General features: G+C 38.0%; 1 protein-coding gene across 1 annotated transcript in view; it reads left to right on the top strand.

Moving 5' to 3' along the window:
- Window positions 1-16,581, top strand: part of NUBPL (NUBP iron-sulfur cluster assembly factor, mitochondrial) — a 91,860-nt gene that overhangs the window by 985 nt on the left and 74,294 nt on the right. Inside the window, exons 2-3 of the mRNA XM_048058710.2 lie at window positions 297-444; window positions 6,078-6,112. Of these exons, the coding sequence (XP_047914667.1) occupies window positions 297-444; window positions 6,078-6,112 (183 nt within the window). The remainder of the gene's footprint in view (window positions 1-296; window positions 445-6,077; window positions 6,113-16,581) is intronic.

Genomic DNA, 16,581 nt, shown 5'->3' with positions numbered 1-16,581 from the left:
CTGATTTTTTTTTTCTTTTTAAGGTTTAAGTTCAATCACATTTAACAGTTTCTAAACAAAATGCCCTCTGGGGTCATTTTTAAATAGGCCAGGAGCTTTCAAGCCAGCCTGGCTGTGAACCAGGCTTCTTTAGGGAGAGTCTGTGCGCAAAAAGTGTTTTTTTGTACCAGTAATGAAATTATCTGGGAGCACAGGTTGGTTCATGCTTGCTAACTTTCTCTGCAAAAACTGCAGGTTTGGTACCACAACTGCAGCACTTCGGTGCATATGTGTGTCCTTGTTTTCTTTTTTATTAGTCCTCAAGCTCCAGGGATGAGGTGCTACAAGACAAACGTGCCCGGATCCTGTCACAAGGGCTGCCAAAACAAAAGCCCATAGAAGGAGTTAAGCAGGTGCTGGTTGTGGCTTCTGGCAAAGGGGGAGTTGGGAAATCAACAGCAGCAGGTAAGGTTTTTCTTCTTTTTGTGCAGTCTGTTGTGTTTTTATTGTTTTGTAATAGATGTATAAATATTTATATGCTAATATGTTTTTTGAATTGCATTCAGCTGGCAGCAATAAAACCTGACAGATTACAAAGTTTTATTTCAAGACCTCAAAGAAATGTGCTTTGATACTCTCCCTCTTCTCCCCTACCCCTACCTGGTATTATGCAAGTAACATTTAAGCTTTTTGTTGCAAAAAGCATAGTTTGTTTTTCTTTTTTTTCCCAAATTTTTTACTTGTGTGCTGTATAACACTTGGCAAGAAGTATTTGGGCAGTTGTGTAATCTTCTAATTAAGTCCCACTAACAGCCCTCAACCTCTGTGAAGCCTCATTGCAGCCACTGAAAATCCATACGGGTACAGAGGCCTTCAATTTAGGAAGCGTTTGCACCAAGTAGGTGCCAATTGAGCAGGCAGCATTGAAATTACATACTTGTAACAGTGCAGTGCTGTCCTGGGACAGCCTGCTTTTTTGAGATAAGAGTAAGCTGAGGTGGAGGGGGTTACACGCTGGTGTAGTGGTACTGTTCTTCCTTCACTAGCAGGTTAGGTGTATCTGCACAGTGCTCCACTGTGTTGCCATAGACGTTCGGGGATACCAATATGCTAGTATTTAGAAGGTTTCAACATCAGATCACTGTCTAATCTTCTCAACTACATATAAAGACCTTTCATAACGAAAGGTGAAACAGTAGTGATAAACCATGCAAAGTGATAAGAGCCTGTTTTGTCACCTTGAACGCCTGACTTTCCTCATCCGTGCTCTTAGGCTTTGAATTCAAGTTTTTCTAATTGTAGGTTCCTAAGTCATAGAACAAGATGGTACATGGGTTACTAGTACTGTATATACTTGCCTGAAATACAACAAAGATGACACTGAAGGTAAACATAAAAGATCTCTAAAGTTCTATAAACTTGTTTAAAAACAAATTTACTCAGATTGGGAAAGGAGAGTCATCCTTTAGTTGCGTGTTGTCTACTTGCACAGTCTTCTGTTCATCTCCATTTGGTGTGAATAACACACTGACGTAATTTTTAATTTCTCATTTTGTAGTTTGTATTTCAGCCCTGCTTGAATAGGGCTGGCTGGCTAATAAATTCTAGAACGTACAAACACGTTACCCATAGTAAAAGCAACTGTACTTAAGGGAAATAAAAGTATTGAATGCATTTTTTCCTATACATAGGACACACGTATATAATATCCTATACCTAGGATACATGTGTCTGTATGCATATAATGTATACATTCCTGTATGAAGACATTCAAAACAGTTGACGCTTCTGTTACTTAATGATGTAAGGTTGATGGTTATAATTTGTTGGTGGGTAGTTTCAGGTTAATGAAAATACTGAATAGCTATTCGTATATCAACAGATTGACAAACTGAACATAATCTGAACAATACTTTATCCCCCTCACTTCTACAAACAAATGTGCTGATTTAAGTTCCACTAACTGGTTTCTGTATGTAGTTTGTACCTACGTTTATAATCTGTATTTAATTTGTACGTAAGGTACAACACATATTAAGAACCTTTAAAGAGCTGGGAGTTCTTACCCATTTGTTTAAAAATGAAGTAGGATTCAACAGACGTTAAATAAGAGAGCTGAAATGTAAATGATTATTCAAACGTTAGTGTATGGAACAACCTATTGTTAATTAATGCATTTATTTATAGTACTGAGAAGAAAGAGGAATCTAGACTCGTCTGTATTAAAATAAGAAAACGTTTAGTGGTTCAGATGAGCAATTGAAGATCAAGTAACATGTATGGAAAAAAGGAATAGAAGCTTGTGGGGAACGCGCTTGGTGACAACTCCGCTGACGCAGTTTGAGAGCAAGAGTTGAAAAAGGAAGGAGGGTGGTAATTAGAGGTGGTATATGCCTCTGAACTCCTAAAGCACCACATAAAGTATCGTCAGTCTTATCTGCATTCCTCTGAAACACTGTCAAGGCTGTTCATGTTCCTTTCCCCCAGTGGGCTTGTATTTCAGTTGTTCCAGATCTCCCTGTCAAGATGAGCGGATGTGTACGAGGGTCAAGTTTGTCAGGGCCATTCTTCAACCGATCATTGTGTTTCTGTTGAGTAATTCTTTTTGCCTGTCACATATAGCTTTTATATTACATTCTTCGTTGCTTCTTGCGCTTTTGAAATGAATGGAGTCTCTGACTAAAAGAATACATTTTTTAATAGGAAAAAGTGTTTTTCAGTCTGTGTTTAGATGCTTTTGGTTGTTTTGGTAATCCTTGTCTAGTAAGAGGTTTTTTGTTTGATTCGTGTCTCTTTCCTCTATTTATACTTCCTGTCAAGTTCCCCTCTTTTACCAGTGTTCTGCTAGATTTCCTCAATCCAGCTGAAGCTTCCAATTTCTTTTTCCTCTTCTCTTCTGCCCCTTCTTTTTGCATTACTCTAAGTTGAGAGCATTGTAGAAAATTCATCTTGGCATGGGAAGAGTTCAAAGTGTGAGCTTGAAAGAATAGAAGCTTCTTATTTACACTGAAACTCATGTTTTCAACTGTGGAAGGGGGGGGGGAAATAATGGGTGGAATAAATAATAATAAAAATATATGATAAAAAACGTGGAAAATTAATTTTTACAGTTTTTATTTCTTTGAACAGCAGGATTAACAACTACTGATACTTTATTTTGAACTTGGAGACATTTCTAGCAAAGGCTAATGGGATGAGTTTTTTCAATATTGTTCAGGAGAACTGATGAAGCCAACACATGGCTAAATGTGTCCTAGTAATTTCTTTTTTCCTCTTGCATGTTTTTATTCTGCAGGCAGGATATACTGTTGTTGAAACTCACCCTTTCAGGGTAGAGGTCAAAATCCCCATCTGTTTATCTGAGCAATGTGGACACAAATCTGGGCTTTCACAAGGGAGTTGATAATATTTGTTCTCTCTTGCAGGACCAACATCATGTTTTCTGGTAGTGGACCTTCGTTACAAGTTAAGATGTTCTGGTGACTAGGGAGACCTAAGTATTTCGAAGTTAACTTTCAGAAAGAGTTCATCTCAGTTATCTGTTATTGATGATGTATCTTAACTGTGCCACAAATGCAGATGCTCTCAGATGGCTCTGTATGTCAGATCTTCAGCCAAGCACTTTTATTGGTGGTATTAGCTCAATATTCAGTGAATTCAACTGTGTTATTCCTATGGCCAGTTGGGGTTTGGAAGTTAAGAAGTCCAAACTAATAAACCATCCTAGACTTGCACTGACATCAAGAAGGCTAACTCAGAATCTCCTTATGTGTCTTGATACTTGTTGGCTTGTTTAGGATGGGCAGAGACTGTTTGCATTGTGCTATGAAGTTTTGGGGTGGTGGGAGGAAGTACTGGACTTCTTGAATGTATATGCTCTACTGTCTTGCAGTCCTGATTACATTGGGACTTAATTGTGGGGGCCCATGTGAATGTTTAGGGTTGGGTTAGGGTCTTATGCTGCATCTCTAAACCCTCTTGGAACTGATGGTAATACAAAGACAACCAAATGCAATAATCAGCTGGGATTCAAAAGAGTAGGTTGTGTCCAGCCAGATATCCATCTAATAAACTCAGACTTTCCCACTATATTATTTTCACTGTCTTCCTTCTTTTCCTTTAGTAGTCAAATATCCTTTATTGAAGAAGCGTTGTGGATCATACTTTATTTTTTGCACATGGTAGTTGTATGGGAAGAAGGTAGACATATAAAGCTGTCCTGGTTTTGGCTGAGATAATTTTTTTTCATACTGGCTGGTATGGTGCCGTGTTGTGGATTTAGGAGAAAAATAATTCTGATGATACATGATGGTTTAGTTGTTGCAGAGCAGTGCTCACACACAGCCAAGGACTTGCCAGCCTCTCACCGGTACCGCCCTGCCAGTGCGGAGGCTGAGGTGCACCAGGAGCCGGGAGGGGACAGAGCCAGCACGGCTGACCCAGGCTGGCCGCAGGGATGTCACATACCTTATGGCCTCGTGATGAGCAATAAAACTGGGGGAGTTGGCTGGGGGGACTGCAGCTTCTTGGGGTCTGGCTAGACATCATTTGGCAGGTGGTGAGCAACTGCACTGTGCATCGCTTCTTTTGCTTATATATTTCTATTATTACTATTATTTATTTTCCCTTCCTATTTTGTCCTATTAAACAGTCTTTATCTCATCCCAGGAGTTTTACCTTTTTCCCCTGTTTCTGTCCCCCATTCCCCTCAGTTTGTGTCTGTGTAGTGCTTAGCTGCCTGCTGGTTAAACAACAACAAAAGCCATAGACACATAAAGACAGAACGTGGAGTAACTTGCTTCTTCCTTTGTGCCTCTTCAAACATGAGTTGCAGTTCAGTTATTTATTTAATCGTTAGTTTGCGTGTTTGTCGTCTTAGCTGTGATTTGTAGATCAGTCTCCAAGTTTCAGAAGATTAATTCTCTCTGCTTGGTTCAGGGGATAGTTAATCAAGCATCTACTTAAATAGCAAACTGAAGAATAAAATCCATATTGCTTTATCAGTTTAGGAGTAAACAGAGCATGTGTGTGCCTTACGGAGAGCTGTATAATCTTCCTTGTTAACCTCCTCACTATTTTTGCTTAAAGGAATTCACCGCTTTCCATGCTACATTATTTAAGCTTGGAATGTCTCGGCAGTTTGTTCTCAGTACCCTCATACTCTTCCAGTAGAAGAGGCTGGCTGCAGCTTATCTTTCTTAAAATGCTCTGTCCTCTGAGATACAGCAACCTGTAAAGAAGGCAAAAAATTTTACCAGAGAGAGTTCTTCTTAAACGTGTTACTGTTTGGAGTAATAATGCATACTATTTGGTTATACTGAAGTTTCTAGGAGATCTTCCAAGGTAGTTGAAGCTGGTGAACTGTTAAAAGGTGCTGTTTCTTCCATGTGCTTTCTAGTTACAGGAGTTAAGTATTGATAGAAATGCTTTGAACAGAGCTGTAAACAAACTGTTGGATTTGTTAATTGATTCATCCTGTTACTGTTTCTTTAGTTGCTACAGGTGCTTTCAGGGTAGATGAGACTTTATTTTCTGACATACAAATAGAGCAAAAAGCATACATTGCACCTTCTTCGAGAAAATTTCCATGTTAATATATCATGAGAAATTGAAAAAAGGGTATGAGCATATTTCTGGCCACAGTAGTTTAATAGTTTAGGTCAATGCTTATCTAATCTGTATTTTAAAAAAAAAAAAAGTTAACTGGAGACCATGGTGAGGTTAGCTATGGTAGAATCATTTTATTTTTATGGTATTGTGTAGTTTCCAAGAGTCAACAATGATTTTTCGTAATGCTATCCTTTGGCAAAATGCTTAGATTATAATGTAATCTCAGTGTCCTGTAGAGACTTAAGAGTTTGTAGGTTTTTGCAGGTTCGTGTGAGGTTGCTAGCAAGCATGGATTGAAATGTGAGTGTTGCTGACACTTAAACTAGTAATACTGCAGAGGTGCAAGAAGCTAAAAATCAAGATGATGAATGTGATTATTAAGCACGTGTGATTTATCTTTTTCTCTTGTTAGTAACCATAACATTCTCAATATTTAGAAAGTAAATTCTCTTGCACTTAATCTTTTTTTTCTTTTTTTTTTCTTGCAGTAAATATAGCCCTTGCCCTAGCAGCAAATGATTCGGTAGGTGAACATCTAATTATCTGCCTTAATGTTAAACAAATGTGTAAGTCATAAATAAAATGGTTACTGCTGGGGGCAGTCACATACATTAAATCCAAGTATTTATTCTGGCAGTTAATTTCTTTATTTGTTTTTATGGACTTCTGAGTTTATGTAAACTTGTTTATATTGTATCAGCATGATGAACGACTCAGCTCTCATCCTTCTTTGGGTTGGGTTTGGCTGTGCACTTTCCACTGTGTCTCTCTGATTTCAACTGCAATTCTGCAAGGATGCGTAGACGTACTAGAGGGTGTTTGTGCAGGTTGGAGATGGATAATAAATAATTAAATTTTATCACTTCAGAGCACTGACTTGGAAAAATATGAGTAACTGTTGGGTGGTATCCAAAGCATTATTTGTAGCTGTGCAGATTTACTTTTCCAGGAGAAATTAATGTATAAAAATATATTTCAAGGGCTAAGGGGGGGAAGGAGCTGTATATCTTCCCTGAAGATTGGAAATCCATGTTTTCTGTAACAAAATATCATTGCTCAGTTTGGTATTGCAGAACTCAAATGTTTATCTTCAGTCTAATTAACAGTGGGACCTATTTAATTTTAAAAAACAAGGGGTCTTCATTACATTCACCTGGTGCTTCCATTGTGTACATTGCCATATAAGTAAGTTTAGAAGCAAGTTTTTTCTTGATTTCCTATGGAAGGGTGTATAAAACAAGTTTAGTACTCATAAAGTGTGAGTCCCCAAATAGCTAGTAAATACAAAATAAAAGTGTAGCCTTTAGAAGAGTATTCCACAAAGGTTTTCAGTGAAGCTTTTAATGTATGATGAAAGTTCAGATTTATTGATAATCTTATGCAAGGGCCAAGGAAGGTAAGTGAGGAAACATCTCATTCAGATGAGGTATTACTATCTAGGAATACATAATAAGCATGGCTTTGGAATCCTGTCACGGTCAACTTTAATAGGGAGTTATTTGGTTGAATTCTCAAATGACACTTGGAAAGTACTTCATAGTTGATGTTGTGTAACATAGAAAACATTTACAAGGTGGTATAAAACAAGGTATTCTCAAGTACTTTGACCTGGTAAATATAGCATCCTTTTCTTCTTGTGTTGTAAAAGATGAGTAAAATAAAACAGGTAGGAGTGAAGTTTGCATGCATTCTGCACGCTTCTTGTAGGAATTCGTAAAAGGTTTTTAAAAAATTTCCATAAAATCAATCATACTTGATAAGAAGTGTTAAAGCTGTTATATGAAATGTGTGCTGTTTGTAATGGCAACTGATCCTGATATTTCACAGTTTTTAATTCTGTGTTTTAAATAGGCTGCTGGAGTAATTTGATTTTGGAGAAAAATCTGTCATCTTGAAAAGCAAAACTGCTTGAATGGTTCCTTCTAATTAACTTCAAAGCATGGCATTTGCTGTAATACTTTTCCAAAATAAATGTGATCCTGCGAGCAGTTCTGTGCTGTGGCATGGTCGCTGAGTAGCTCCATGGAAACCACGTCAACTAATTGCACATAACTGTTGGTACCGGCTAAAATACCTGTAAAGCATGTAAATAAGAGACCATAGCCAAATAATTGAAGAGGTGGTTACTGGAGTTATTTGGCAAATCAGGGACTGAGAAATAATTATAAATGAAATTGAGCCAAGAAAATTAAGTAAATACAAAAAGCACTAGTCACTTCTGATGTTAAGATTGTGTGGTGGTGTGAAATTGGAGGCCAGAGTCTGGTGGATGTTAATCAGTGAAAAGCAGATGAAAGTGCTGTGACTTGCATGAACTGATGGCCACAATCTAACAAGGTGCTGCTCTTCGTTTGTTCTTCATTGATGTAGTTATGAGATGCAAAACATGAAAGTAAGCTGAATTGAAGAAACTCAATTCTTGTTTGTTTGTTCATGCATGGATATCTTTTTTTATATAAAATAATGGCGTACACATGTTTGTGTTCAACCTTTGGGCTTGAATTTGCTGGTGTTTTCATTTGTGTGCTCCCATTGATTTCAATTCAGTAGTTTTGTAAGTTAAACTTGTGAAATGAGTATCTCTGGGACCTTGATCCAGACTGGGATTGTTCATTGCTCTCAGCTGTAGGGATCCCAGCAATGTTCAGTTTTGTTATAGTGAAATAAGTAAGGAGGTTGTTTTCCAGAGTTCACTGGTGCCTCCTGCTGAAGTTTATAGTGAATTTCTTTGACCTCAGATATGCAGCAGTGGCCTCTTCATTTTACTGTTAATAACTAATGATTGTGCATTGCCTTCCTGTGGTTTTCTTTCCCTTTATTACTGTCCTAAGTTCACCTGTTTCTTAGGAGATGGTAATGAGTGTGGTAGTAGATCAGGGCTTCAGCAGCAGCCTCCTGCAACTTCATTACAGTGCTTATGTCTCTTACAAGCAAAATACAGATTTATAGAAACTGATGCTTGAGTGTGATGTATCGTTTAAAGCAAAAAAGAAAGGACTTGAGCAGGAAGGTCAGTATGACAATAAAGGTTTGTGCTTTGATTTGTTCATTAAATACAGTCTTTTTCTGTTACAAATTCTATGATTATAACTAGATTTTAAAAGGAAGTAGTATATTGGACCTAAATGACTTTAAAAATATGTTGTCTTCTGATCTTTCAAGTGTCATTCTTCTAAGATTATACAGGTCACAGACTACTGAGAACAACTGTTTCTGGGGAGGGAGATCTGTGGAAGATGCTTTCAGAGGAGATTGGATTAGAGTAGATTCTTGCTGCTTTTAGTAACAGCTTTGACACCGTATTGTTGTTTGATAGTGTCATAAGCTGGAAACAGATTAACAATCAAAGCATGAAGGAATTTCTTGTCTTGTTGATGAAAGAAAGCTTCCTTCCATCGTCTCTTGAAAGTCTGCTTTATACAGCCTTAAAAAAAAAAAAGGGAACCACTGTTTCTATAAATAAGTAGCTGATTTTTTTTAACATGGAAGCTTTTTCAGCCATTACAATGGCAGTCAAAAGTATTAAGGAGTCGACGGAGCCTTGGATGTTGTCATTGGCCCAGTGTTTGTTGGCAGAGCCAGGATTGGAATTCAGGAGTTGGAGTCCTGCATGCTGGTGCTCAGGCTGCTTGGCACATTTTTACCCTTACGGTTTCAGAGTAAATAACTCTGAGACAGGATTTCATTTAGATACCTAGATACCGTGTCCAAGTCAAAGTAGTATGTGTTGGGGATGTTTTTTTTTCCTCTTTGATGCAAGGCCAGGAAGATGAGCAGGGCAGCCTCTCATCCCTTTCTGGTTTGTTAGACTTCGGTGCCCTGGGTTACCTGTTGTGGATGGATTGGTTAAGATTTGTGTAAACTCTTGTGCCCGTACCAAGATCTATAAATCGTACAGTTTTCTTTTTATGTTAAGAAATAACTTAGGTTTTGCTCTTGTGTCCTATTTTTAATTGCTTGCTTAGTTTGGTGGCAGATTTTTTTCATTCTTTTGATGTACCAGCAGTCATTTGTGATCCCGTAGGAGCACTTGAGAAGAGTTTTCGGGTTTTGTGCCAGGAGAAATCATATTCAGACTAGAATGACTATTTATGAAGGCTGCCTGGCCAGAGACGATTTATTATAGTAGAAACAAGTTGAATTAATAGATGCCAGCAATAATAGGATAGAGATTGCTTGTTTATGAACAGAGTATTTTAGTGAGCAAATACCAGCTGTGCGTGGCTAAGGATGGCACAAATCCAGTTGGGAGGCTGCATGCTTGTGCTGTCACTGCGAGGCAAGCTCCCTTGTCAGATTTCTTCTGACTCTCTTTTTCTTTCCAAGATGATGTATGTTTTTCACTATAGGGGGAAATGATTTTTATGTTGTGAAGGACAGAGCAGCAAGCAGTAAAACCACACGGAACAGATCAGGAGGTAAGCATAAGCAAATGGCTTCTGCCCGGATCAGTTAGGGCAGGTGATGAGCGGCAAGCATCACTTGTATGCCTCGTAGCCCAGCCCCGGGTTATGGGTTACAGGACAGGGTTAGGACCAAAAAGTGGAATGCCCCCAGGCCTCTTCCACATGTGGCCATTAGGCCATTACGTGTGGCCCTGAGGGAGAGGCCTGCGATGGCCCGGGATCCCCCTGGCTGCTGAGCAACATGGTGGGGTGGCAGCGGGAGAGCGGGGCAGGGTGGCGGCCTGGGCCGATGGCAGTGGGGCAAGGGGCTCCAAACTAACGTGTACCTGTGAGGAGGGTCTTTGTGGGAATTGCTACCGGGATAATAAAATGATGTCAAAACATTAATCAAACAAGGCACATTGATTTTGAAATGGCTCAAAAGCGGGGAGAGGGAGCAAGTCTAGGATTTAGAGAATAATGGGCTCCATCACTGAATAATTGCAGCTGAAAAGAAAACTTTTGACCTGTTTTGTCTTCCACCCTTCCTAATTGTTAGGGTTTGATTTCTAGGCATCTTCTAAGGCAGCCTTTGGTGCTTAGAGAATCAGAAGGCTTTAATTGCTACAGATAGGTGTTCAGGCTAATTTCTTAATGCTGAAAAGTGCCGATAAAGGTGGAGATGCCAGTGAGAATTGATTGGGGTTAACTGGTAATGACAGCTCAGCTTCTGGATCAGCTGAGAAAATGAGAGAATAAAACTTGAGAAATCTGTTTTCAAATTAAAAAATGAGTAGAAGTTGTCTTAGACACGCACTTCTTAAAATGTTTCATTTTAATCAAATTACTGTGCTTAATTTGAGGGGCAAAAAAAGTCTTTTGAAGTATTACGTAGAGTTAATTACCTTCATCCTGGGCCTTCAGTCACTGGAAGTCTAACAAAGTAGTTGGAGAGGCTGATGTGCGAGGTGGAGTGTGTTTACCATAACCACCTGGCATGCTGTGAGTGCAGTGAGGTACCTCGTCAGGGATGTGGTAGTGTTTGGGACACTGATGTGCATTTTTATCCATAATTTTAAAAATGGTGCTTTATGAAGTTTTTTTCCCCCCCCAGATCAGATATATGATGTGTAAGGCCAAACAAAATTGAATTACTGGTACCTGATGATTGAGAAATCCAACTAGGAGCTACTGCAAGCTGTTGTAGGAAAAAATGCCAGAGAAGTTCTGTAGCTGACAGGAAGTTAGAAGATCTTCATATGAAGGAAAAAGGGCTTTTAAACCAGCAGAAGAATGGGTATTTAAAGCAAGTTTGCATTTCTGGGACAGATAGTGACAAAATTGTAGTTGGGCTTTATTGGCTTTAATCCAATTTACAGCTAGGCACATAAGTAGTGTTCAGCTGAAAGAGCTGGAGAATTAGGGATTAAAAGATGGCTATTCAATGTGTCAGTATGTCAAATGGTGAATCCAGGGCCTATCCTGGTTTTAAGTTCCCTTTTGTCCTATATGCTGCTGCTTGCAGTTTGGGATTAGCTTTAATTCTATAACCACATTAGAAGGGTAAATTGAGAGTCACTGGTTGAGGATTAGGAACACCAGCTTTAAAAATAGCTGGCACCATCGCTTAGCAAAGCTGGCGTTGTTTGAAATGGGCTGTAGGTGCTGAATGTTTGGACTGCTGCGGGTGCACAGAATCGTTCCCACGCAGTACAACGGCAGCTCATTAACCTGTGTCTCCATCCCTTCCAGGCTGAACACCAGGGAGTTCTGGTGGTCTGCAGGGTTTACTTCAAAGTAAAGTATCATCCACTCAAATCCAGTGGGGATGCATGTGCTTTACCAAGTATGGAAAAGAAATATCAGAACAGATGAGCAAAAGTGAAATGAACGCTGTTTAAGAGTCTCTGGATGTTTAGCAGTAATGTAGGCTATGTTGATTAACAGCTATTTATAGCAGATCTTTGCAAGCTGATATTCTTTTTCCCCTTCATTGGCATGAAGTCTTTTATCAGGCTTGTTCCTCAATAAAGCAGTTGGTGACTTTGAAGAAATCAATGCATATCACTAGATTCTCCTCTGAACACAGAATTAGGTGTGGAGGGCTCATCTGTGATGCATGAATGGAACTGGTTGCATTTGGTTAAAAAGATAATCTGTTACTGGAAGATGTAATTGATTTCATAGTTCATATTACCTGAAAGATTCAAAAAACAGACTAAAACCCATACATAAATGAAGAATATGAGAGTAAGCGACTCTTCAGTGTAAGCTAAAATAGTTTATAGGAGGAGGGATACAAAGCGGTTTATCATCAATATGTACCTATATCTATACAAGGACCATGTATAGTAAGTCACCTGCCTACGAGAAGAAACATAACAGCAGTTGAGTAATTTTGTATCTGTGTACAGAAAAGCAAAGGAGGCAAAATTTACTTCTTAAAGACCTTGTGCCATTATACAGAGGGACTATGTTCTAATATGGCCCTCAGCAACTGCTTTTTTTCTGGCCCTAAAGGATTTAACCCAACAACATCCAGAACTTTAAACCAGGTTATTTAGGATACAGTAGTACTGCAAATCTCTATCACTCGCAGTGTCCAAGTGCAAAGGCTAAATTGAATTTTAATTATGTTGGCAGTCTTACTGGGGACAAGAAGCAAAAGGAAAGGCTCTTTTTAATCAAGGTAAAATATGCCTGTAAATTGTGCGCTGCACATTATGAAGCTGTAAGACTTTAATTTCTCAGTGATATATGCAAGTATATCTTCTTTATCTATTGATGGAGCAGTTAGTTTTCTTATAAATACAGAATCTGTGCCTGATGACTGAAAACCTTGTTTTCATTTCTTAGTGTAGATAAAACAAGTTTCTAAATTAGAACAAAAACTTCAGAAAATTTGAACTGGGGTAAGAAATGCAGTGATTGTATAGATCTTGTGCTGAATATTTGTCAGAAATCTTCAGGGAGGTCCAATTGGGAAAATGAGCTGGGAAGATGTGAAGTAAATATGGTGACATAGTCAGTGATGTAAAAGCAGATGATGAAGGTGAGTTATAGTTCTTTACCATAGTCCTTTACTCTCTTTCTTTTTTTGCTGTCTTGAGCTGACCCATGATCTGATGAGACCTGAAATATTGGTGCCAGCTTTCATGAAAGAACAAATCCTAGCAGTAGTTAGCCTATGCTAGAGATCATTGAACTAGAAAGGGAAAAAACCTTAGAAGTACTGATAACAAGCTGCATGTGAACATCTGTCAGTGTTTAAATATACTTTTTGCTGAATATAGCAGGAGATTAGTTCCGTGTTTGCATGTGGCAAGAAAATATATATATTTTTTAAATGTTGTGTTCTCACTGGCTGATGTAATATTTGTAAGTATGTTACTCAGTATGAAGAGTTTCTATAATTCTGCATGTGTTAGTTCAGTATATTTTTTTTCTAAGTAGCTTGCCATATGTCAGAGACTTAAAGTGCATGATTAAAACATACGGGAATGGTTACGCTGTCAGTTTTATCTTCAGAGCTTAAACTGTTTTAAGTGTGCAGGTAGGTAACAAAAAATACAGGTCTCTAGGAGGCATTTTCTGAAGTGTGGTAAACTTAAAGATTGAGTCAGCCTTTCTCCACAGCTGGGCAGGTGGGAGGGAATGGGCAGTGGTGAACCGGAGAACAGCAGTTCTCAACTGGTTATGGCTATGCCAGCTGGAGAGAGGGAATGTTATTTGTTAATGGAGCAGGACAGAAATACTTCTATAAGCAGAAAATAGAGCTGTAAGAAGAAAATGGTGAAGATGTACTCCCTGCCTCCTTTCCCTGCAGAATGCTTTAAGTCATGCGTTTAGATTTAACTTCAGTCAGCATGAGAAGTAGCTTGTATCGGTAGTTAAACTGACAGTTTCATGTGGTAGCATCCAGCTGTGTACCGAAGTTCCTTGAGGAATTTAAAGCGTTGTGTAAATGCTGAAAGAGATGATCTGGACCTGTCTTAGAAGGTAGATGCCCTAATGCTTTTCCGAGATAATTAAACGTTGAAAATAGGGGTGGTAGTGGTATTCCAGGGATACTTATGTGCTGCAGATGAAGTGATGTTTGAGGGAAACAAAACTCAAAACCTTAGCTTATTAGGCCAGTGCTTTCTTCTGAGAGCTGCTGCTTTTAGATGATGTGAACTTTTTCTTATGTAACGTGGGATTGCTCAGTGAAGAAAAACCTACCATAGGCTATCTTTAGTGATGATCTGCAAGTGATTTAACAAGAGTTTCTGGAAAACTTTCTTCTGTCAGCCTGTGGAAAGCACCCTGCTTGCAGGAACGCTCATGCCTGCATTAACATGAGCTGTAGAAACTGGAGAATCCGTGAATTCCTCTTCTTTGAAGACGACAGTTTTGTTGAACTATATCCAAGAACAAAAGTAGTGCATCTCGGAGACAGGCGTCTCGCCTGCTTTTGAGGAAGCGTTTAGACTTTTTTTTTTTTGAGAACTGTCAGGTTTGCTTTGTTAGGTTGAAACAAGGTCAGCTTTGTAATTTGGCATAGTAGCTGTATTTGCAAAGTTCTCCTAGGTAATTGAGGGATTTTTTTTCCAGTGTGCGTATATTTATTTTTAATTTCAGGAAATTTGATACATTAATAGACAGACGTGCTGTCTGTCTTGCAGACTCCCAGGAATAAATAGCTGGTGGTGGTGAAGGTCTGCCTATGCACAGGAGGTCACAAAGTCAATCTAATTAATGTAGTTTTTCCTAAATCTTAATTCCCTTCAGGCTGAAGGCAGAATTGTAGTGAGGAGTAAGGCTGTTGCAGGTAGTCAGTGGGTATTGATGATCCTTGTTAGGGATGGAGGGGAACCCTCAAAAAGTTGAAGGAAAGAATGTCAGTCAGGTTTAAAACATTATGTAGATTTTTCTGCAAATATTTACTTTAATTTGAGATGTAATTAGGTGGCACAGCCATTAGATGATGTTTTGATGAGTTCGATTAGCTGCTGACAAAGATAAAGGGACTGAGTCATGAATCTTTCTAATCTTTTAAAATATGCGTTTTGTACAAGAACAAAGAAGCCCTAATATTCTTTTTGATGTCTTTGAAATCTAACCTAAAATGGGTCTTTTCAATCTTTCTAAAATTGCAGCTTTCATACAGTAGGCAAGAGGTAGAATAATTTGTCAAAGTAATTCCTGCACTTTGTTGTAATACTTTATAACATTCTGTGAAAGCTAAGAAGCATTAAAAATCTAAATGAAATAATCCATTTAATTATGTATGCTTTGCTGTTTAATAAAAAAGTATATTGAATAACTAAACCCAAATTAAATTGTTGTTTTTTGTGGTGAAATCTTTTTTTTTAAAAAAATGCATATAAATCATATACAGTAAAGTATTTTTTACTTCTCAGCTGTAAAACTGAAGATACATTTGACTTATATTAGGTAAATCTGACACATTAAATTGATCAGCTGTTAAGGGCGTTTTAAGGGTTCACTATCAACTGTTTAAATAAAAGATAAGTAGAAAACACCTGCTAAATCACATTATTTCTTTTGTAGTAAGTAGGGTCAGATTTGCTTCTCAAGTGTCTGCTTGTATGAGATAGTTAATTGAATTTAGATCTATTTAGTAGTAGGGGCCTGAACTAGTTTTTTAATCCAGGTGTATTTTTGCTTTAAAAAACAACCTGAACAAACTGATGCAGAGGAATATACTTGTTTAGACATCCTCTTCAAGGGTAAGGATGCTGTGGACCTGCATTAAAAGCCTCTTAAAGCTCCTCTTCTTCTAACCACAAGCTTAGTAGTTACTACCGAGCCTTTATCTTTCTCTCCATCTTTCCCATCAAAGTCACGATAACAAAATGGCTTAATGTGATACTGAATTATGAAATCTTTATTCAAAAAATGGAGCACGCACTTTGAAACATTAATAGTGAAAGCGTGACTCAGCATTGTTGGAAAAGCTCCCATTGCCTTATTAACCTTTCAAATGAGCCCTTAGACATAGTTGCTTGCAATTATGCAAAATGTTGAATACAGTTAACTTTTTATATTTGAGAAGCTTGATGTTCAGTTCTTAAGAGCTTGTTCTTTATTACTTAGTTTACAGAACTTGGTAATTGGTAGCTTGTCTTGCCATCTGTAGGAAATATATTTTAATTTTCACCAAATATGTGTGCATGTACTTTTTTAAAAAAACATTGATAAGAATCTTGAAAGTCTAGACTGCATAGCTGAAATAACTTTTATTTGAAGTTTATTGCATAGTGTACCATATGTAGTTAAATAAACTCATATTTTTAGCATTCCTTCGTGTAAATGCATTTGATTCAAGTGTTATACCTGCTTAATTGCCTTCATAGACTTGCATTTTGATATTTTGATGCCTGCCAAAGTTTACTATGGCTTCTTAAAGATAAACACATTTTACTGTTTTCACATTCCTTATACAGTCACTAACAGTATTCCAATCTCAATATATATTTGTGAACATTGATAGTTTTTTTTTTTACAATGAGTTTTGATACCCTTAAAAACCTTCTATTCCTCTGTAAAGGTACATTGAATAGAGAGAATGTTGCTTATAGCGTTCCTTAATATATGGTCTGTG

Source organism: Anser cygnoides, chromosome 5 (genome assembly GCF_040182565.1).
Source record: "Anser cygnoides isolate HZ-2024a breed goose chromosome 5, Taihu_goose_T2T_genome, whole genome shotgun sequence".
Taxonomy (NCBI): Eukaryota; Metazoa; Chordata; class Aves; order Anseriformes; family Anatidae; genus Anser; species Anser cygnoides.
Note: the sequence above shows the minus strand (reverse complement) of the source record. Positions and strands in the feature narration are given on the sequence as shown.